The 22,526-nt window shown below is 56.1% G+C and overlaps 1 protein-coding gene across 1 annotated transcript in view; it reads left to right on the top strand.

The window, feature by feature from the left end:
• Positions 1-22,526, top strand: part of FBN3 (fibrillin 3) — a 285,607-nt gene that overhangs the window by 199,956 nt on the left and 63,125 nt on the right. Inside the window, exons 20-35 of the mRNA XM_038384214.2 lie at positions 2,656-2,775; positions 3,250-3,387; positions 3,469-3,519; positions 4,270-4,395; positions 10,083-10,310; positions 10,448-10,573; positions 11,159-11,287; positions 13,501-13,626; positions 14,437-14,562; positions 15,097-15,219; positions 15,846-15,971; positions 16,072-16,197; positions 16,717-16,839; positions 19,097-19,219; positions 20,270-20,395; positions 22,199-22,321. Of these exons, the coding sequence (XP_038240142.1) occupies positions 2,656-2,775; positions 3,250-3,387; positions 3,469-3,519; positions 4,270-4,395; positions 10,083-10,310; positions 10,448-10,573; positions 11,159-11,287; positions 13,501-13,626; positions 14,437-14,562; positions 15,097-15,219; positions 15,846-15,971; positions 16,072-16,197; positions 16,717-16,839; positions 19,097-19,219; positions 20,270-20,395; positions 22,199-22,321 (2,040 nt within the window). The remainder of the gene's footprint in view (positions 1-2,655; positions 2,776-3,249; positions 3,388-3,468; positions 3,520-4,269; positions 4,396-10,082; positions 10,311-10,447; positions 10,574-11,158; positions 11,288-13,500; positions 13,627-14,436; positions 14,563-15,096; positions 15,220-15,845; positions 15,972-16,071; positions 16,198-16,716; positions 16,840-19,096; positions 19,220-20,269; positions 20,396-22,198; positions 22,322-22,526) is intronic.

Below are 22,526 nucleotides of genomic sequence, written 5' to 3'. Positions count from 1 at the left end.
TGGACTCCTTTCTCCCTCATAATGACAGGTTTCAGAGTAGCAGCCATGTTAGTCTGTATTTGCAAAAAGAAAAGGAGTACTTGTGGCACCTTAGAGACTAACAAATTTATCTGAGCATAAGCTTTCATGAGCTACAGCTCACTGCATCTGATGAAGTGAGCTGTAGCTCACGAAAGCTTATGCTCAAATAAATTTGTTAGTCGCTAAGGTGCCACAAGTACTCCTTTTCTTTTTCCCCCTCATGTTATTCTCCTAGGGGATCCTGCCCATCAGTTCCCTGAGGGAATCAAAGTCTGCTTTTCTGAAATCCAGGATCTGTATTCTGCTGCTCTCCTTTCTTCCTTGTGTCAGGATCCTGAACTCGACCATCTCATGGTCACTGCCTCCCAGGTTCTCATCCTCTTTTGCTTCCCCTACTAATTCTTCCCAGTTTGTGAGAAGCAGCTCAAGAAGAGCTCTGCCTCTAGTTGGTTCCTCCAGCACTTGCACCAGGAAATTGTCCCCTACACTTTCCAAAAACTTCCTGGATTATCTGTGCACCGCTGTATTGCTCTCCCAGCAGATATCAGGGTGATTGAAGTCTCCCATGAGAACCAGGGCCTGCGATCTAGTAACTTCCACGAGTTGCCGGAAGAAAGCCTCGTCCACCTCATCCCCCTGGTCCGGTGGTCTATAGCAAACTCCCACCATGACATCACCCTTGTTGCTCACATTTCTAAACTTAATCCAGAGACTCTCAGGTTTTTCTGCAGTTTCATACCGGAGCTCTGAGCAGTGGTACTGCTCCCTTACATACAATGCAACTCCCCCACCTTTTCTGCCCTGACTGTCCTTCCTGAATAGTTTATATCCATCCATGACAGTACTCCAGTCATGTGAGTTATCCCACCAAGTCTCTGTTATTCCAATCACGTCATAATTCCTTGACTGTGCCAGGACTTCCAGTTCTCCCTGCTTGTTTCCCAGGCTTCTTGCATTTGTGTATAGGCACTTGAGATAACTTGCTGATCGTCCCTCTTTCTCAGTATGAGGCAGGAGCACTGCCCTTTCGCACGCTCCTGCTCGTGCTTCCTCCTGGTATCTCACTTCCCCACTTACCTCAGGGCTTTGGTCTCCTTCCCCTGGTGAACCTAGTTTAAATCCCTCCTCACTAGGTTAGCCAGCCTGCTTGCGAAGATGCTCTTCCCTCTCTTTGTTAGGTGGAGCCCATCTCTGCCTAGCACTCCTCCTTCTTGGAACACCATCCCATAGTCAAAGAATCCAAAGCCTTCTCTCCGACACCACCTGCGTCGCCATTCGTTGACTTCCATGATTCGACGGTCTCTACCCAGGCCTTTTCCTTCCAAGGGGAGGATGGACGAGAAAACCACTTGCACCTCAAACTCCTTTATCCTTCTTCCCAGAGCCACGTAGTCTGCAGTGATCTGCTCTATGTCATTCTTGGCAGTATCATTGGTGCCCACGTGGAGAAGCAGGAAGGGGTAGCGATCCGAGGGCTTGATGAGTCTCGGTAGTCTCTCTGTCACATCATGAATCCTAGCTCCTGGCAAGCAGCAGACTTCTCGGTTTTCCCGGTCAGGGCGGCAGATAGATGACTCAGTCCCCCTGAGGAGAGAGTCCCCGACCACCAACACCCGCCTCCTTCTCTTGGGAGTGGTGATCGTGGAACCCCCAACCCTAGGACAGTGCATCTCATGCCTTCCAATCGGCAGAGTCTTCTTCTGTTCCCTTCCCTCAGATGTATCATCTAGTCCACTCTCCGCATTAGTACCTGTGGAGAGAACATGAAAATGGTTACTTACCTGTATCTGCGTTGCTGGTACATGGACGCTCCCCTTTCTTCTTCTGGAGGTCACATGCTGCCAAATTTCTTCACCGTCCTCCTGTCCGCGCAGTGCAGCCTGCTCTGAATCTTCAGAACGTTGTGTCTGTAGAAGCATATCCTGACGTCTGTCCAGGAAATCTTCAGTTTCTCTTATGCAACGCAGGGTCGATACCTGTTGCTCCAGACCTTGAACCTTCTCTTCCATTATGGAGACCAGCTTGCACTTTGTACAGACAAAGTCACTTCTGTCCTGTGGAAGAAAGACAAACATGGCACATCCAGTGCAGGTCACAACAGCTGAACGCTCCCCATCCATATTACCTTCCTTCTATGAGCTCCCTCAGGAGTTGTAGTAACTACTCAGAGAAGCCGGCAAGATGTAAGTCTCAGTGGGCTCTCCCCGGGCGAACTCCCAGGCAAACTCCCTCTGTTAGCCTCTCTGCTGTTCGCTGCTTAGCTGCTTCGCTGAGCCCCTGGTGTCCCTCTCACCAGGGCTGCTTAGCTCCTCCGGCAGCCTTGCAGGGCTTTGGCAAAGGCCTTTTGACAATCCCATTACTGCTGCAGCCCTCCTGTCTCTACTGCCCTGCCAGGGGTCATGGGTGGGTTAGGGGAGCACCAGTTCCTTGTTATCTGCGGCTCCAGCTCCAGGACTGGGTCTGAGCCGAGAGGCTCACCGCAGGGTTACAGCTCATCCCACTGGAGAGGCAGGGCTGGCCATCCAAGCTGCGGCCAGTCCAGACTCCCCAGGCTGGGGCTGCTTTGAGCCCTGGGAGCACTGGGTCTCAAGTTCTGGGAATGCTGTTCTGGTAACAGTCATTCTCCTGTCTCAGATATCAACGAGTGCACCTCCAATCCCTGTGTGAACGGGGTCTGCAGGAACAACGCCGGCTCCTTTGTGTGCGAGTGCTCCCCGGGCAGCAAACTGGACCCCAGTGGCACCATCTGTGTGGGTAAGGGGCTCCTGACAGAGCCAGCAATGGGGAGGCACTGCTGGCGCCAGCAGCCCTGTTTAGTGTCCATCTGCACCAGAGCCAGGCATGGGAGAAAATCTCAGCCACTCCCCTCAACAGGCACGACTGGCCTGTCATTGTCACACCAGCTTTGCAGATTTGCCAGGAGCTGTGTCTTTTCTTGCAGCCGGGAAGGCCCAAAAGCATCCCAGGAGCCAGCAGTGTCCCAGCCACTGCCACGCTGCTCCAGTCCCCCTGGGCCCTGCTGCCGTGCGCATGTGCACATGTGAGAGATAGTGGGCCTGGAGGACAGTGCTCATTACTTGGGTTCCAAGCCCAGCCCGCTTTCCCAGCAGGGAACCTGTCTTCCAGATCCTTTCCACTGCAGTCTCCAGCTGTGAGCACCAGGCTCCAGCCAGCGAGCAGGGTCTCGGCTGGGGATCTGCTCTTCACTCGCTGCATTTGCCTCCACAGACAGCATGAAGGGAACGTGCTGGCTGAACATCCAGGATGGGCGCTGTGAGGTGAACATTAACGGGGCCACGCTGAAGTCGGAGTGCTGTGCCACGTTGGGAGCAGCATGGGGCAGCCCCTGCGAGCGTTGTGAGATCGGTAAGGCTGGCTCCGGGGGGCGGGCTCCACCCCAGCAAGGACAGACCCTTCCTCTGATGATGCCCCTTTGCTCTCTTGCAGATACCACCTGCCCCCGAGGGTTTGCCAGGATGAAGGGGGTCACATGTGAAGGTAACACCGAGTCTATCGGAGGGAGGCTGCAGCTGGAGTCACGTTGCACTTGTTGTTTTCATACACCCAAGGCCTGGCAGGAGCTGACACGGGCCCATCCCCTCCCTCCATCCTTCTGCCACCTCCTTGCCCCTTTCTTGGCCCCCCGCACTGAGTATCACAGTCCTGGAAGAGCCGCGGGTGTCACTGTGGGGAGGCGGAGGATGTGGATTCCATGTTGTCCAGTGACTGGTTAGACCCAGACCTGGTGGGGTGTGACATTAACCAGGGAGCCTTTCACACCCTGGCCAAGTGCATGTGAGCAGGGCCCAGGGCTTCCCCCTGGAGAGCTCAGTGGTCACTGAGGGTGTGTGTGTGACTCATCCTCCTGCATGCTAATCTGTTCCCCCGGCACCCTGCTACCCAGTGGGGATGGACTCTGGCAGGGGCTGCACTGGGTTGCTGCTGCTTCCTGCTTGTGGCCTGCGGGGAAACAGGCTGGGGTTTCTCTGTGGGGCAGAGCTAGGAACAGCTCCTCTGTATAGTGCCCAGTGCTGGAGCTGAGGTACCCATGGCTCCCCAGCGAGGCGGGCACTTACCCTGGCTGTAATTTGTCTGGGTGGACATGGTGGGTTGCTAAGTACACCATACTGCGCGGTTCACCGTGGTGGCTCTTCCCATGGCTTCCCCCAGGCAGGCTTGTCCCCCGTTAATCTCTGGGCCTGGCTGCTGTCTGCCACCCCAGTGCCCTCTTTTGTCTCTGTCCTGCAGATGTGAACGAGTGTGATGTCTTCCCCGGTGTCTGCCCCAATGGGCGCTGCGTGAACACAGCTGGCTCCTTCCGCTGCGAGTGTCCGGAAGGGCTGACCCTTGATGGGACTGGCAGGACATGTGTGGGTGAGGAGAGCCGCTGCTGTGGAGGCCACAGCCCCTCTTGTGCCAAGGAGGTGTTGGGGGAGCTAGGCACTGCCATGACACAGTCACCCATTGCTTCTGGCTCCTTCCCTCTGCAGAGCTGGGCCCCTTGCTGTTCACCCTGCACAGGGAAGGGTATGGGTCGCACAGAAAGGTCAGAGGCTGACTTGGAGCTGCTTCCAGCCCGGCAGCACATGGGGAATGGTGTGGTTCTCTAGCAAATACATCCAGCTGCTCAGCAAGCTCAGATGCGGGAGGGCCAGGTGAGTGCAGGGTGGGCAGGTGAGCACAGGGGGGCCAGGTGAGTGCAGTGTTGGAGATCAAAGAGTCAGAGAAATGTAGGGCTGGAAAAGACCTTGAGAAGTCATCAAGTCAAGCCCCCTGTGCTGAGGTAGGACCAAGTAAACCTAGACCATCCCCATCTACTTTTCTCTTAAAAAGAATAGGAGTACTTGTGGCACCTTAGAGACTAACAAATTTATTTGAGCATAAGCTTTCGTGAGCTACAGCTCACTTCATCGGATGCATGTAGTGGAAAATACAGTGGGGAGATTTTATATACACAGAAAGAAAAGGAGTACTTGTGGCACCTTAGAGACTAACAAATTTATTAGAGCATAAGCTTTCGTGAGCTACAGCTCACTTCAAGTGAGCTGTAGCTCACGAAAGCTTATGCTCTAATAAATTTGTTAGTCTCTAAGGTGCCACAAGTACTCCTTTTCTTTTTGCGAATACAGACTAACACGGCTGCTACTCTGAAACCTATATACACAGAGAACATGAAACAATGGGTTTTACCATACACACTGTAACAAGAGTGATCAGGTAAGGTGAGCTATTACCAGCAGGAGAGCGGGAGTGGAAGGGGGAAACCTTTTGTAGTGATAATCAAGGTGGGCCATTTCCAGCAGTTGACAAGAGCGTGTGAGGAACAGTGTGTGTGTGTGGGGGGGGGGAATAAACATGGGGAAATAGTTTTACTTTGTGTAATGACCCATCCACTCTCAGTCTTTATTCAAGCCTAAATTAATTGTATCCAGTTTGCAAATTAATTCCAATTCAGCAGTCTCTCCTTGGAGTCTGTTTTTGAAGTTTTTTTGTTGAAGAATTGCCACTCTTAGGTCTGTAATCGAGTGACCAAAGAGATTGAAATGTTCTCCGACTGGTTTTTGAATGTTATAATTCTTGACGTCTGATTTGTGTCCATTTATTCTTTTACGTGGAGACTGTCCAGTTTGGCCAATGTACATGGCAGAGGGGCATTGTATGATAGCGTATATCCAATTGGTAGATGTGCAGGTGAACGAGCCTCTGATAGTGTGGCTGATGTGATTAGGCCCTATGATGGTGTCCCCTGAATAGATATGTGGACAGAGTTGGCAACAGGCTTTATTGCAAGGATAGGTTCCTGGGTTAGTGGTTCTGTTGTGTGGTGTGTGATTGCTGGTGAGTATTTGCTTCAGGTTGGGGGGCTGTCTGTAAGCAAGGACTGGCCTGTCTCCCAAGATCTGTGAGAGTGATGGGTCGTCCTTCAGGATAGGTTTTAGTTGGGGGCTGAAGGTGATGGCTAGTGGCGTTCTGTTATTTTCTTTGTTGGGCCTGTCCTGTAGTAGATAACTTCTGGGTACGCTTCTGGCTCTGTCAATCTGTTGTTTCTGAGGGTGTCGATGGCATTATATTCTGAATGGCTGAGGTTATGGGGCAAGTGATGCCGCTTTTCCACAATTTCAGCCCGTGCACGTCGGCGGAAGCACTGTATGTAGAAGTCCAGTGTGTTGTTTTGACCTTCAGGAGGTGTCCACCCAGAATCCTTCTTTTTGTAGTCTTGGTAGGAAGGTCTCTGTGGGATTAGTATGTTGTTCAGAGGTGTGTTGGAAATATTCCTTGAGTCGGAGACGTTGAAAATAGGATTCTAGATCACCACAGAACTGTATCATGTTCGTGGGGGTGGAGGGGCAGAAGGAGAGGCCCCGAGATAGGACAGATTCTTCTGCTGGGCTAAGAGTATAGTTGGAAAGATTAACAATATTGCTGGGTGGGTTAAGGGAACCACTGTTGTGGCCTCTTGTGGCATGTAGTAGTTTAGATAGTTTAGTGTCTTTTTCTTTTGTAGAGAAGCAAAGTGTGTGTTGTAAATGGCTTGTCTAGTTTTTGTAAAGTCCAGCCACGAGGAAGTTTGTGTGGAAGGTTGTTTTTTTATGAGAGTATCCAGTTTTGAGAGCTCATTCTTAATCTTTCCCTGTTTGCTGTAGAGGATGTTGATCAGGTGGTTCCGCAGTTTCTTTGAGAGCATGTGGCACAAGTTGTTAGCATAGTCTGTGTGGTATGTAGATTGTAATGGATTTTTTACCTTCAGTCCTTTTGGTATGATGTCCATCTGTTTGCATTTGGAAAGGAAGATGACGTCTGTCTGTATCTGTAGGAGTTTTTTCATGAAGTTGATAGATTTCCACTCCAGTGCCTTGCAAAATGACAGGATTCAGAGTAGCAGCCGTGTTAGTCTGTATCCGCAAAAAGAAAAGGAGTACTTGTGGCACCTTAGAGACTAACAAATTTATTTGAGCATAAGCTTTCTTGAGCTACAGCTCACTTCATCGGATGCATGTAGTGGAAAATACAGTGGGGAGATTTATAGACACAGAGAACATCCTCCAGTGACGGGGACTCCACAACCTCCTGGGAAGCCTGTTCCAGAATTTAACTCCCCTGATAGAAAGCTTTTCCTAATATCTAACCTAAATCTCCCTCACTGCAGACTGAGCCCCGTACTTCTTGTCCTACCTTCAGTAGATGTGGAGAACAATTGATACCCATCCTCTCTCTGACAGGTCTGCAAGTGCAGCGAGTTCTCCTTCCTGTCTGGTGTAGCCCAGGGGAGACAATGAGTTGTCACACAGCTCAGCACTGAATGACAGTGGGATTCACCTAGAAAGTGGGTGGGGAGCCATCTCCTGTTCATAACCCATGTTAGTGCCCATTCACAGGCCATGCTGGATGGTACCCAGCCGTGTGCCCACTTTGGGCTCCCATAGGTGCTCCACTAGCTCCTGCTGAAAGCCAGTGACATGCCAACCCACGAGGCATAGCCAGCCAGGGTCAATGGAAGTGCTCCCAATGAGGGTGAAATGGGGGAGGCTGTGCAGGGGGCCAAGAAGTCCCCTCAGCCTCGGAGAAGTTGGGGAAGGGGATCTGAGGAGGCAGGGAGAAGCCAGGGGCCAAGGGAGGAGGAGGAGGAAGGACAGAGGGAGCGATCCAGGTGCATCGCCTGGCTCTGGGAAGTGCTGTTGAATGGCATTGATGCGGACACTGGTTTCCTGAACATCAGACAAGCATGCCCCTCTGTGGGGGCTGCTCTGGGACCCTGTGCAGCTCCTCTGGAGATGCAGCGTGATCCTGCTCTCCCATGCTAACGTCACTCCCCTATTGCGGCTCCTAGAGTTCAGGAACAGTAGATGAGCCAGGGCATTCTCATAAGCAAACTACGGAAATGTGACCTAGATGAAATTACTCCAAGGTGGGTGCACAACTGGTTGAAAGACCATACTCAAGGATTAGTTATCAATGGTTCGTTGTCACACAGGGAGGGCTGATCTCGTGGGGTCAGACCTGGGTCTGGTACTATTCAATATTTTCATAGAGTAGTCTTATAACCTTTGTGGATGGCAAGCTGGGAGGGGTAGTAAGCCCTTTGGAGGACAGGATTAGAATTCAAAACAACCTTGACGAATTGGAGAACTGGTTCGAAATCAACAAGATAAAATTCAATAAAGACAAGTGCAAAGTACTTCACTTAGGAGGGAAAAATCAAATGCACCACTACAAACTGGGGAATAACTAGCTAGACACAGCACTGCTGGAAAGGACCTGGGGGCGCTAGTGGATCACAAACTTAATATGAGTCAAGAATGTAGGAATAAATGGTCAGTTTTCAGAATGGAGAGAGGTAAATAATGGTGTCCCCCAGGGATCTGTACTGGGCGCAGTCCTATTTAACATATTCATAAATGATCTAGAAGAAGGGGTAAACAGTGAGGTGGCAAAATTTGCAGATGATACAAAACTACTCAAGACCCAGGCAGACTGCGAAGAGCTACAAAAGGATCTCTCAAAACTGGGTGACTTGGCAACAAAATGGCAGATGAAATTTAATGTTGATAAATGCAAAGTAATGCACATTGGAAAACATAATCTTATACATGTACAATGATGGGGTCTAAATTAGCTGTTACCACTCAAGAAAGAGATCTGGGAGTCATTGTGGAGAGTTCTCTCAAAACATCCACTCAATGTGCAGTGACAATCAAAAAAGTGAACAGAATGTTGTGAATCATTAAGAAAGGGATAGATAAGACAGAAAATATTGTATTGTCTCTATAGAAACCCATGGTATGCCCACACCTTGAATACTGCGTGCGGATGTGGTCACCCCATCTCAAAAAAGATACATTGGAATTGGAAAAGGTTCAAAAAAGGGCAACAAAAATTATTAGAGGTATAGAACGGCTTCCATATGAGGAGGGATTAATAAGACTGGGACTTTTCATCTTGGAAAAGAGGCGACTGAGGGGGGATATGATAGAGGTCTATAAAATCATGAGTGATCTAGAGAAAGGAAATAAGGACGTGTTATTCACTCCTTCTCATAATACAAGAACAAGGGGTCACCAAATGAAATTAATAGGTTGCAGGTTTAAAACAAACACAAGAAAGTATTTTTTCACGCAACACACTGTCAACCTCTGGAACTCCTTGCCAGTGGGTGTTGTGAAGGCCAGTACTATCACGGGGTTTAAAAGGGAGCTAGATAGATTCATGGAAGATAGGTCCATCAATGGCTATTAGCCAGGACAGGCAGGAATGGTCTCCCTAGCCTCTGTTTGCCAGAGGCTGGGATTGGGTGACAGGGCATGGATCACTTGATGATAACCTGTCTGTTCATTTCCTTTGGGGCACCTGCCATTGGCCACTGTCAGAGGACAAGATACTGGGCTTGATGGACCTTTGGTCTGACCCAGTATGTCCATTCTTATGTTCTAATGTGATGCAGCTGTGAAAAGAGCAAATATCAGTCTGGGATGTGTTAACAGGAGTATCCTACGTAAGACATAGGAGGTAATTGTCTGGCTCTGCTCAGCACTGATGAGGTCTTGGGGTGGAGTGAGGGGGTTTGGTTCTGGGCACCACACTTCAGGAAAGATGTGGATAATTGGAGAGAGTCCAGAGGAAAGCAACAGAAAGGCTCGGGAAAATCTTTGAGGAAGGATTAAAACAACTGGGCATGTTTTGTCCTGAGTAAAGATGACAAAGATGACCACAGTCTTCAGATATGCTAAGGGCTGTTACAGAGAGGGAGGTGATCAATTGTTCTCCATGTCCTCTGAAGGTAGGACAAGAAGTAATGGGCTTAATCTGCAGCAAGGGAGATTTCAGTTTGATATTAGGATAAACTCTTTAACTCTCAAGGAGGGACATGGGTCCTGGGGCTGGCTGCAGTGAGCTGCAGGAGTGAGGGCTTCTGGGCCCTGAGAAGTTGCCTCTGGAGATAGGGGAGCCCCATCCAGTGTGAGATTCACCGTAGGGGTGGCCTGCCCTCAGGGGTGCCCCAGGGAATGGAGAGGCCCCAGGCAGCTCTCTCCCTCCCGGGACACTCAGCCTGGCTCTTTCCCCAGATGTGCGTGCAGAGCAGTGCTACATGAAGTGGGATGAGGATGAGTGCATGGCGCCCCTGCCTGGAAAGTACCGGATCGACATGTGCTGCTGCTCTGTGGGTTCGGCCTGGGGCAGCGACTGCGAAGAGTGCCCCAGAGCCGGCAGCAGCGAGTACAAGGCCATCTGCCCCAGGGGCCCTGGCTTTGCCAACAGAGGGGATGTGCTCTCAGGCAGACCCTTCTACAAAGGTGAGAGGAAAGGGGGCGGCTGCTGAGTCCTGGGGGAGAAAATCCCTTCCTGGGTGCAGCTGGTGCCCAGGGACGTGCTCCCGGAGGCATGAGACAGACACCCTAACTGCAGCACTGACGCTGTCTTCCTCCCTTAGATGTGAATGAGTGTAAGGTCTTCTCCGGCCTCTGCGCTCACGGGACCTGTCGGAACACCATTGGCAGCTTTCGGTGCCTCTGTGGCAATGGTTTTGCCTTGGATGCCGAGGAAAGAAACTGCACAGGTAAGGGGAGAAGAGCCCACCCCATCTGGAGACTCCCCGGCCCAGGCTCCCCTACTGGGGTCAGGGTGTGCTGCTGCCATGTACCCCAGTCTCCTGGATCAGCTCCTTGGGCAGGGCATCTTTGGGGGAGGGATAGCTCAGTGGTTTGAGCATTGGCCTGCTAAAACCAGGGTTGTGAGTTCAATCCTTGAAGGGGTCATTTAGGGATCTGGGGCAAAAATTGGGGATTGGTCCTGCTTTGAGCAGGGGGTTGGACTAGATACCTCCTGAGGTCCCTTCCAACCTGATATTCTATGATTTACCGAGCGGGTGGGGTAAGATGCCACTTTGGGAGAGCCCACTGCAGCATATGCAGCCTGCCCCAAAGGGTGCCAGCTTCCAGCGTGTAAGGAGCAGGTTCTGATCCAGGCAGCTGATGTCTCCTCCCAGTGAGATGAGCTGCCGGAGCCAGTCTGGCAAGTCTGCATTCTCCTCTCCATGCTCTCAGCACCTGGGGCAGGCAGACCCTCTCCCGGCAATGCCCCCGGCTTCTCCCTAGCTCCAGGGGCTGGCTGGCTCCTGGCTGAGCCTCTCCCGTGCCCACAGATATCGATGAGTGCCACATCTCACCGGACCTATGTGGCCATGGCACCTGCGTCAACACCCCAGGCAGCTTCGAGTGTGAGTGTTTCGAGGGCTACGAGAGCGGCTTCATGATGATGAAGAACTGCATGGGTAAGAGACCATCCCTGAGCTGTGCTGGTGGGAGGAGAGCGAGTGCAGGCCTGGCCCTGACCCCTGGAGAGTCTGGAACAGTCACTGCTTCCTTGCGGGGAGCCACTCTCCCATTGGGGGGTGGGGGGCAGGAGAAGGGCAAGGCCTCCCTCAGCCTAGATGCCCTCTCCAGGCCCTGTTCATGGGGAGCAGCTGGATCCATGTAGCTGAGAGCAGAACGGGGCCTGAGAGTGTGGAGAGAGCCCGGGGGGAGCTGAGCACCCTGGATACCTGCCCAGGGGAGAGCACAGAGTCTGCAAGGGGCCAGGGTGGGTGGGGGGGGTGCTCAGGGCAGAGGTAGGAGAGTATGGAGGGGTTGGGGGGGCCAGGGGCCTGGTGGGTGGGGGGGGGGGGACTCAGGACTTGGGCAGGCAGGTGGGGGGGAGTAGAGCAGGGGGGAGGGGCTCTGCAAGGGGGAGAGCACAGCCTGTATCAGGGAGCATTGGAGAAACCCTGGATCCTGCAGCGGGGGCTATCTCGGGAATGGCTGGAAGGCCCGCCAAAGGCCAGACCCCACTAGCCTCACCCTGCTGGCAGGGAGCCGTGGGAGGGAGGCCCTGTCCCATTGCACAGCCAAGGCTGGGTGCCCCTGCGCTGCCCGAGTTATGCTGCCACCTGTGGCAGTGACGCTCCAAGACCTGCCAGGCACCGCCTGTGGCCTGCGTCCCAGATGCTGCTGGTCCCACTGCAGAGAGCCCATGAGGACAGCATGGGAGACAGCCGCCCCTGCTGCTGGCAGGGGAGCTTGGTGCACCCGCTGGAGCCAGGGTTCAGGCATTTTCCCCTCGCTCTCCCTCCAACTGGGCAATTTGTCCTGCTGGAAATATGGTTTGGGGGGGAAAGAGCAAAATTTCCCCCTGGAGCATAACCCTGAGGGCCATCTGGGGAGCAGCCAGGGGACTCAGCCCAGGGGCTGCTGGGACCAGGCCCTTGACTACCCTCAGGGGCGGGGCCCAAGGTGCTCCTGGCTGGGAGGGTGGGGGGCAGTATGTTCCTGGGCTCCGGCCTAGCTTGGGCAGGTTGCCCAGCTGCCCCAGCCATTCCCATTGAGGGGAGCCCACTCCAGTCTGGGCCAAGCCCACGTTTACGTCAAGGAGTGACCTGCCCGTTTCCATGGCAGCCTGAGCCTGTTCTCGGGCCCTGCAGGAGGCTGGTGCAGTGGCCTGTGCGTATCCTGGGGCAGAGAAACGTCTTGGTGCAGCCGGAGACGGCTTTCAGACTGTTCCTGTCGCTGTGCCCCCTGCCAGCTGGGGAACACTCTAACTGCCCGCTCTCCGCCCCCACCAATGTGTCCTGGTGGCATCTCAGCCGGCGAGAGGGTGGGCTCTGGGCTCAGCTGGGACACGCAGCATAGCAGCTGTGCCGCTCCTACTCCACTGCGTGGCACCAGCCTCCCTGTGGTCCGGGGACCGGAGTGAGTGCGGTCAGGCCCTGGCAGGCTGGCACTGACCTGGTGTGTGGCGCTCTCTGCATTGATCTTTGTGCTCCCACCAGCTCTCCTGGGGCCATGTGCATGAGCACCCCTCTGCTTCCATGGCCATCTGCGCAGGGTCGTTACAGCGCTGGGACAGGCAGCTGACCACACGAGCATCGGCCTGCAGCACGTCCTGTTACAGCTGCCTGTGCTCCAAGCAGCTCCTGCTCCCTGGGCTGCAGCTTGGGACAATTCTCCGTTCCGAGCAGGCGGTGAGCAGGGCCTAGGCCCTGGCAATGGGCTACACTCCCACTGCCCAGGCAGCACTTTGGGTAGCATTGTCTGTGTTGGAAGAGCTGGGAACAGACACAGCAACGATTTCAAACACCCTCACTCAAACCCTGGCCTCCTGGTCTTAGGGAGCTGTTGAGAGGGGCTTGGGGAGGGGGCACGCAGGGCTGGGCACGGCCAGATAGCTGGGGAGCCAAGGCGCGGTGGATCCTGACTGTCCCCCACATAGTGACGTGCTCTGTGCTTTGTGCTCTGGGCTGTCCTTTACTGGTTCTCTGTAACTTGCCATGTGGCTCCCTCCCAGCCTGAGCTATGTTGTAGCCTTATCCCTGGGGGTAACTCGGATTTGGAAGGTGGGTCCCAGCCTGGGCTTGGGGGTTCTTCCAGGACAATGCTCCTTGGCAATGGAGTCACACGTACCTGGGAAACACCAGCTGCCAGCCAAACCCTTATGTCCTGCTCTCCGCAGACATCGACGAGTGCGAGCGGGACCCGCTGCTGTGCCGTGGAGGGATCTGTGTCAACACTGAAGGCAGCTTCGAGTGCCTCTGCCCCCCAGGCCACGAGCTGAGTGCAGAAGGCAATGCCTGCGTCGGTGAGTGCGTGGGAAGGGTCAGGGTGTCTGCAGAGCACCAGCCTCCGCTCACACCCCAGCAGCCAAAGGGCCACACTGTGACCTGTGCCAGCTCAGGGATGATGGTGAGGGCCTGATCGTAAGCCCATGTTAGGCATGTGCAGATCCCACTCAGGTCAGTGGGGGGTTGAGGGCATGCTGCATTTCACAGAACTGGGCCCAGAGTCTCTCTCGCTCCCAGAGCCACGTTGCATTTACGGAGCGAGATCAGCTACCTGCTGTTCATCAGGGACTGACCGACATGGTCATGGGCCGGAGGGGCAGCCGGCAGCGTGCTGGGCTGCCCAGATTGCAGGAGTGAGAGTGGGACAGGCTGGACAGCGACCTATGGCAAGGAGTGATCCCAACCAGCACGGTACAGAGGTTCCTGGTGGGGACGCAGCCGCCAGGGGTAGGACCCACTGATTGAAATGCTCTAGAAAAATAAAGAGCGCCTAGAAATACTGCCAGGAGACAAGGAGTGGGAGTCGCTGCAGAGCCCCGGGAGGGCAGAGAAATCCCACCTGGGCCTGGGGCAGTGGGGACGGGCCCACCTGGGAGCTGCAGCGAGTGCGCCTGGGGAAGTGAGCTGGTTCCTTCCCTCCATGTGGGGAGGGGGGATCCAAAGCAGCTGCAAGAGACCCAGGAGAGTGTCAGGACCTGGGTGGGTATGTGATGTGGCAGGGATGGGGGCTGTGGAGAGCTACAAGGGTCACTGTTAAAATGCAGCACTGGCAATGCTGGGAATAGCTGAGCCCAGCTGGCCCATTAACCCTTTCACTCTCACCCCAGATATCAACGAGTGCTCCCTCAGCGACAGCCTTTGCCGCAACGGGCACTGCGTCAACGTCATCGGCACCTACCAGTGCGCCTGTGACTCTGGCTTCCAGGGCACTCCGGACAGGCAGGGTTGTGTCGGTGAGTGCGCGTGGGGCTTAGCTCCAGGCTGGGTTCTGGGCCTGGTTTGGCTCTGCCCTGCAGATGCAGGAGGGCAGAGAGGATGACCAGAGTGGGCTCTTCTGGCCTTCAGCCTCCAGGAGTCCCTCAGCTGGATGCCAGGGCAATGGGCTGCCTTTAAGCATCCGTGTGAAACATACTGACAGTGCAGCGCCCCCTTCAGGAGGGTGCCAGGATGGACAGCCCTATGCACAGCCATGCCTCAGCCACTGCCAGGCCCCATCTGTCACAGGCTTGGTTAGTGCCAGATGTCCTGGTGCGGGCTGGACAGCAAGAGGCCGGGAAGACAGCAGCACTTCCTCCGAGTGCCCATGGGGGCGCTGTGAGCCATTGCCACTGTCTGCAGGAGCCCACGGTGCAGGTGCATCCTTCTGTCCTGCTGTTCTCCAAACCGGGCTCTGGGTGCTGGCAGTGCCATGTGGGTCCCGTCTGGCTGCGTGGCTTGTGCCCAGCAGGAGGCCTGGCAGTGACTGGGGCATGGCTGTTCCCATGCAGATATTGACGAGTGCACCATCATGAATGGCGGCTGCGACACGCACTGCACCAACTCGGAGGGCAGCTACCAGTGCAGCTGCAGTGAAGGCTACGCACTCATGCCGGACAAGAGGTCGTGTACGGGTGAGTGGGGATCTGGCTGTTCTAGTGCTGCCACATGGGCTGCGCAGGGCGCTGCAGGATGCAACACAGCCTTGCACTGGAGTTGGGTGGGACTATCTTTGGGCCTTGTCCTGTGAGGTGAAGGGCACAAGATGGGCTCCATTGGCTCATGCTGAAGACAGCGATTAGCACTGTGCATTCATGGACACCCCCAGCTCACCCTGTCCTCAGCCCTGTGCATTGACGGACACCCGTAGCTCACCCTGCCCTCAGCCCTGTGCATTGACGGGCACCCCCAGCTCACCCTGCCCTCAGCCCTGTACAGGACATGGGTGTGTGGTGAACTGGGAGCAGCTGAGTGGGGACATTCCCTGCAGGTGCCCTGGCCTGCCCAGCAGTGCCAGGCCCTGATCCAGCCTCCCAGTGGCTGTTGGGTTTGGAGCCTGAGGGAGTCCCTGGCTCAATCTCTTTGCTGTCGGCCTCTGGCAACTCTTGCTCCCCACCCAGGGACCCTCGTGGCTGTAGCCCTGCCACCCTGCCTGCCTTTCTCAGTCACCACAGACCCCCTCCCACGTCCAGTGATCCCCCTTCACTACCATCTTGGGGCTCCAGGCCCCTGCTCTGACAGGTTCTCCCTCCCTCACCAGATATCGATGAGTGCGAGGACAGCCCAGAGATCTGCGATGGGGGCCAGTGCACCAACATCCCGGGGGAGTACCGCTGCCTCTGCTTTGATGGATTCATGGCCTCCCTGGACATGAAGACGTGCATTGGTGAGACGGCCGCACCCGGGGGTCGCTGGGGAGGGATGTTGTGGGACCTGCCCCAGGCCCTGGCACTGGGCTGCAGGTACTGAGCTGTGTTCTCCTGCAGATGTGAACGAGTGTGACCTGAACCCCAACATCTGCCTGCACGGCGAGTGCGAGAACACCAAGGGCTCCTTCATCTGCCACTGCCAGCTCGGCTACTTTGTCAAGAAGGGGACAACGGGCTGCACAGGTGGGAACACCGCCATGCCAGTGCCCTGGGCTGTGGGGAGCCAGTGCCTGGGTCAGGTGCCAGCTAGGCAGGAGTAATGCCACAAATGGCAAGCCCAGCCCTTGGGCAGCTGGCTCCTTCAGGGACCCCTCCACCCCTAGAGGGCAGGGACTGCCAGGGCCAGAGCCAATGAGTCACCCGCATTCGGCTCTAGGCAGGAATCTGATCCCAATTGATTTATATCCCTTGGGCCTGACTCTCCTCTTACAGTCTGTCCCCATTGTCCCAGCGGTCAGTCACTGCTCACCCCAGTGTGTCCCCACTGCCCCGGGGGTCACTCACTGCGCAACCCCTCCATCTCCCAGGAAGGTCACTCCTGGTCAGCCTGGTCCATCCCTATGGGCACCAGTGGGGTCACTTCTGGGTCGGCCTGGTCCCCTCCCCATGGGCACTTGGGGCCTAGTAGCCCCTAGGTTGTCCCCCCCTCACTTGGGATGAGGGGCCTGGCTGGGTCAGGTCTAATGCACTTCCTTTGTGCAGATATCGACGAGTGTGAGATTGGCGCTCACAACTGTGACGTGCATGCCTCCTGCATCAACATGCCTGGCAGCTTCAAGTGCAAGTGCCGCACGGGCTGGCTTGGAGATGGGCTGAAATGCAATGGTGAGTTCCCAGCCCAGACAGGGAGGCGACTCAAGCAACTCCTAGCACGTGGCCGTGTCCCTGGCCATGTGCACCTGCGGATACTGGGGTCAGCTGTGCACACACAGTGCTCCAGGGGCCAACAGGGCGTTGTGTTTGTGACGGGTTGGATCAGAAAACCCCTTGGGAACTGCCAACTGATGTGCCGAGATGACTTCTAACCCATTTTCCCTGCCAGCTTGGGACTCCAGGACCTTGCCAGTTTGAGCCAGACATGCTAGCCTGTTACAAACTCAGATCCAGGTCTGAGCCACGTCCCCCAACAGCTGCAGGCTAAACTGAAAACAGCTTAAGAAGTGTTTCTGTCTCTAACACTCAGATGCCCAGATCCCAATGGGGTCCAAATCCCAAATAAATCCATTTTACCCTGTATGAATCTTATACAGGGTAAACTCATAAACTGTTCGCCCTCTATAACACTGATAGAGGGATATACACAGCTGTTTGCCCCCCTCCCCCAGGTATTAATACATACTCTGGGTTAATTAATAAGTAAAAAGTGATTTTATTAACTACAGAAAGTAGGATTTAAGTGGTTCCAAGTAATAACAGACAGAACAAAGTGAATTACCAAGCAAAATAAAACAAAACACGCAAGTCTATGGCTAATACAGTAAGAAAACCGAATACAGATAAAACTTCACCCTCAGATGTTTCAATAAGCTTCTATCACAGACTGGATGCCTTCCTAGTCTGGGCCCAAACCTTTCCCCAGTACAGCCCTTGTTCCAGCTCAGGTGATAGCTAGGGAATTTCTCATGATTACAGTCGCCTTTGTTCTGTTCTACCCCCTTATATATCTTTTGCATAAGGCAGGAATTCTTTGTCCCTCTCTGGGTTCCCTCCCCTCCTTCTAAATGGAAAAGCATCAGGTTAAAGATGGATTTCAGTTCAGGTGACATGATCACATGTCACTATAAGATTTCAAGCCCTCATTCCTCCCAGCCTGACTCACAGGCATAGGCACCGACTCTGTGGGTGCTCGGGGGCTGGAGCACCCACAGGGAAAAATTGGTGGGTGCTCTGCACCCACCGGAAGCTAAGCACCCCGCTCCCCCTGCCCCAGCTCACCTCCACCTCCGTCTCCTCCTCTGAGCACGCAATCCCCGCTTCTCCTCCAAGCGCTTGCCATTGCGAAACAGCTGTTTCGCGGCATAACAAGCTGTGGGAGGGAGGGGGAGGAGCGGGAATATGGCGCACTCAGGGGAGGAGGCAGGGAAGAGGCAGGGCTGGGGTGGGGATTTAGGGAAGGGGTTGAAATGGGAGTGGGGCAGGGGCGGGAAGGGGTGGGGCAGGGGTGGAGTCGGGGCAGGCCGGGGGGGGCGCAAGCACTCACCAGCACCAGGAGAAGTTGGCACCTATGCTCACAGGAAGGTCTGCAAGCAAACAGAGCCATCCTTAATCAATTGTCCTGGTTGATGGGAGCCATCAAGATTCCAAACCACCATTAATGGCCCACACTTTGCATAACTATAATAGGACCTCAGAGTTATATTTTATATTTCTAGTTTCAGATACAAGAGTGATACATTTATACAAATAGGATGACCACACTCAGTAGATTATATTCTTTGTAATGATACCTTACAAGTAACCTTTTGCATGAAGCATATTCCAGTTACATTATATCCACACTCATTAGCATTTTTCATAAAATCATATAGAGTACAACGTCACAGTGTTGATATGGGCAATGTGTGTACATATATGTCAGTGTCCCAGGCAGTGTGTGTGTGTGTCAGTGTCTCACCGGCAGTGTATGTGTCAGTGTGTGTGTGTCGGTGTGTGTTGCTCACGGGCAGTGTGTGTGTCACTGTGTGTGTGTGCCAGGGTGTCACAGGCAGTGTGTGTGTGTCAGTGTCTCACAGGCTCTGTGTGTGTGTGTGTGATGGGCAGTGTGTGTGTCAGTGTGGCTCACAGGCAGTGTGTGTGTCAGTGTGGGTGGGTGGGTGGCTCACAGGCAGTGTGTGCGTCTGTATACACGTGTCAGTGTCTCAGGCAGCATGTGTGTGTGCGTGTGTTTGAGTGTCTCACACGCAGTGTATAGGTGTGTGGAGCTATGCTATCCGTCTGGGTGTCCCCATGTTCACCAGTTGGGGATGGGGAGCCAGGAGGCTGAAGCCCAGCCCAGGTGCTCAGACCCCAGCCTGTAACCCTGTGCTGTCCCCGGGCTCAGACCCGGATACAAGCAATCCTCTCACTGTGCTTCTCCCCACAGACCTGGACGAATGTGCCACTGAAGAGCACAAGTGCAACCTGAACGCCAATTGCGTGAACACACCCGGCTCCTACCGCTGCGCCTGCCGAGAGGGCTTCTCCGGCGACGGCTTCTCCTGCTCAGGTACAGGGTGTCCGGACACTGAGACAGAGTGAGGGGCCTGACGCCCACCTAGGATTGCTCCAGTCTACCCCAGCTGTGGGGAGCAATTGATCATTCCCCGGCTACTGTGGGGGATGCAGAGATAGGGTAGAGAGACCCTCCCCTCTCTCGCCAGCCCCCATCCTCTGGGATGCAAACCCTGATTGATAGCCAGACATTCCCCAAATCGTACCCATCCTGTTCAGTTACCCATGGGATCCCCCCATCCCCACCCACTGGGTTACCCATGGGATCCTCCCATCCCCATCTGCTGGGTTACCCATGGGATCCTCCCCATCCTCGCCCGCCTGGTTGCCCATGGGATCCCCTCACCCCCCCACCCACTCGGTTACTCATGGGATCTCCCCAGCCCCACCCATTGAGTTAGCCATGGGATCCCCCCATCCCTATCTGCTGGTTTACTCTTGGGATCCTCCCCCTCCTCACCTGCCTGGTTGCCCATGGGATCCCCCCATCCCCATCAGCCTGGGTACCATGGGATCCCCCCACCCCCACCCATTGAGTTACACATGGGATCCCCATCTGCTGGTTTACTCTTGGGAGCCTTCCATCCCCACACGCTTGGTTACCCATGGGATCCCCCCACCCCCACCTGCTCGGTTACTCATGGAATTCCCCCACACCCCACCCGCTCCGTCACCCATGGGATCCCCCCATTTCCACCCACCCTTACCGGTGGGAGCACTCTGGCCAGCTCCCCATGCTAAGGGTATACCGAGAGCTGTCCCATCACTAGCTGCAAGGTCTCCTGCCTTCGTGCCTGTGGGGGATGGGTAACCTGCTCTAGGTTGGGGAGCCCTCCCGAAAGCATGCATCTCTTGCAGGTGCTTTTGGGAACCCCTCAACAGTACCTAGTTTCCTTTCCTCTCCTGTGGAGCCTCCTCCAGCTGCCCGTGAGGCGGGGGAAGGGGGCACAAGATTGTGGCGGCTCCTGGGAGTTTCCCTGGGCGGGGTGGAGGCTCTGGCCTTCTTCCCACTGTTGTGTTGATGTGCTGGTGACCTCTCCTGCAGACGTGGACGAGTGTGCAGACAACGTGAACCTGTGTGAGAACGGGCAGTGCCTGAACGCGCCCGGGGGCTACCGCTGCGAGTGCGAGATGGGCTTCAACCCCACGGAGGACAGCAGGGCCTGCCAGGGTAAGAGCACGGCTCCTGCAGCACGGCACTGCCCAGCTTTTCTATGCTGCCCCAACACAGCCAGGTCCTTCATGCCACGCTGCTGCCCAGTGCAGGGCCCTGGCATGCCGCCACCCCAGGGAGCACACGAACGCTCCAGTCACCGGCTCCAGCCAGGCAGCTGAGGAGCCAGGGAGCTGACGTCTGGTGTCGTGGGCTCAGGAAGGCCGAGGCCTCTTTCCAGGGAGTGCGAGGAACCACCCAAATTCCTGCCCTGTGAGAGTGGCTCAGACATCACGCCCAGCCCACCCCACAGCACCCTTGGCCGCAGCTGGACTGCAGACCTCGGACCACTGCACTGCTCTGGCTGTCTGCTCCTCTGCCACTGCTTAGCAGCTCCTCGGTGAGCCTGTGACATCTGCTGAGACCAGAGATCGGCCCGGGCAGGCGCCCGGCCCTTCCCCTCACACGGAGATCCCCTGGGGCAGGCGCCCAGCACTTCCCCTCACACAGAGATCCTCCTGGGCTAGGAGTCCTGCCCTTCCCCTCACACGGAGATCCCCTGGGGCAGGCGCCCGGCCCTTCCCCTCACACGGAGATCCCCCCGGGCAGGCGCCCGGCCCTTCCCCTCACACGGAGATCCCCCCGGGCAGGCGCCCGGCCCTTCCCCTCACACGGAGATCCCCTGGGGCAGGCTCCCAGCACTTCCCCTCACACAGAGATCCTCCTGGGCTAGGAGTCCTGCCCTTCCCCTCACACGGAGATCCCCTTGGGCAGGCGCCCGGCCCTTCCCCTCACACGGAGATCCCCCCGGGCAGGCGCCCGGCCCTTCCCCTCACACGGAGATCGCCCCGGGCAGGCGCCCGGCCCTTCCCCTCACACGGAGATCCCCCCGGGGCAGGCGCCCTGCCTTTCCCCTCACATGGAGATCCCCGGGGGCAGGAGTCCTGCCCTTCCCCTCATACGGAGATCCCCTGGGGCAGGCGCCCGGCCCTTCCCCTCACACGGAGATCCCCTGGGGCAGGCGCCCGGCCCTTCCCCTCACACGGAGATCCCCCTGGGCAGGCGCCCGGCCCTTCCCCTCACATGGAGATCCCCCTGGGCAGGCGCCCGGCCCTTCCCCTCACACAGAGATCCCCCCGGGCAGGCGCCCAGCCCTTCCCCTCACACGGAGATCCCCCGGGGCAGGAGTCTGGCCCTTCCCCTCACAAGGAGATTCCCCGGGGTAGGAGTCCTGCCCTTCCCCTCACACGGAGATCCCCCTGGGCAGGAGTCCGGCCCTTCCCTTCACACGGAGATCCCCCCGGGCAGGCGCCCGGCCCTTCGTCTCACACAGAGATCCCCCCGGGCAGGCGCCCAGCCCTTCCCCTCACACGGAGATCCCCCGGGGCAGGAGTCTGGCCCTTCCCCTCACAAGGAGATTCCCCGGGGTAGGAGTCCTGCCCTTCCCCTCACACGGAGATCCCCCTGGGCAGGAGTCCGGCCCTTCCCTTCACACGGAGATCCCCCGGGGCAGGCGCCCGGCCCTTCCCTTCACATGGAGATCCCCCGGGGCAGGCGCCCGGCCCTTCCCCTCACACGGAGATCCCCCTGGGCAGGCGCCCGGCCCTTCCCCTCACACAGAGATCCCCTGGGGCAGCATCTCCTGGTGCACCAGAGAAGTGTCCTGGAGGAGAGCTCCCTGGGGGAACGGCTAGTCGATCCTGGCTGGCAGGAATCCAGCCTGGCCTGTTGTTGCTGTCACATGTTGGGCAGTGGGGAAGCTGCTCCGCTGGCCCCTGAGCCCAGCTAGGTCTGATGCGCCCAGCTCTGTCTCCCCGGCAGACATCGATGAATGCACCTTCCAGAACATCTGCGTCTTCGGGAGCTGCCAGAACCTGCCTGGGATGTTCCGCTGCGCCTGTGATGACGGCTATGAGCTCGACAGGAGTGGAGGCAACTGCACAGGTAGCTGGGGCCTGCGCCTGGGGCAGAGGGTCCCTTGGGGATCGGTTCTCTGAGACCTTCCCTGGTCAGTGTCCTGGGGTCACCTGCAGGGGACGAAGTGATCCCAGCCCTGGGGGGGAGCCTGGCACCCGGGAGCTGACCGGGAGCGGGCTCCATGTTTGCCCTGGGTAGGGCTCGGTCTAACCAGGGCCAGGTGCCAATGACC

Source organism: Dermochelys coriacea, chromosome 25 (genome assembly GCF_009764565.3).
Source record: "Dermochelys coriacea isolate rDerCor1 chromosome 25, rDerCor1.pri.v4, whole genome shotgun sequence".
Taxonomy (NCBI): Eukaryota; Metazoa; Chordata; order Testudines; family Dermochelyidae; genus Dermochelys; species Dermochelys coriacea.
The sequence above is the reverse complement of the archived record's forward strand: the minus strand, read 5'-3'. Positions and strand labels throughout refer to the sequence as shown.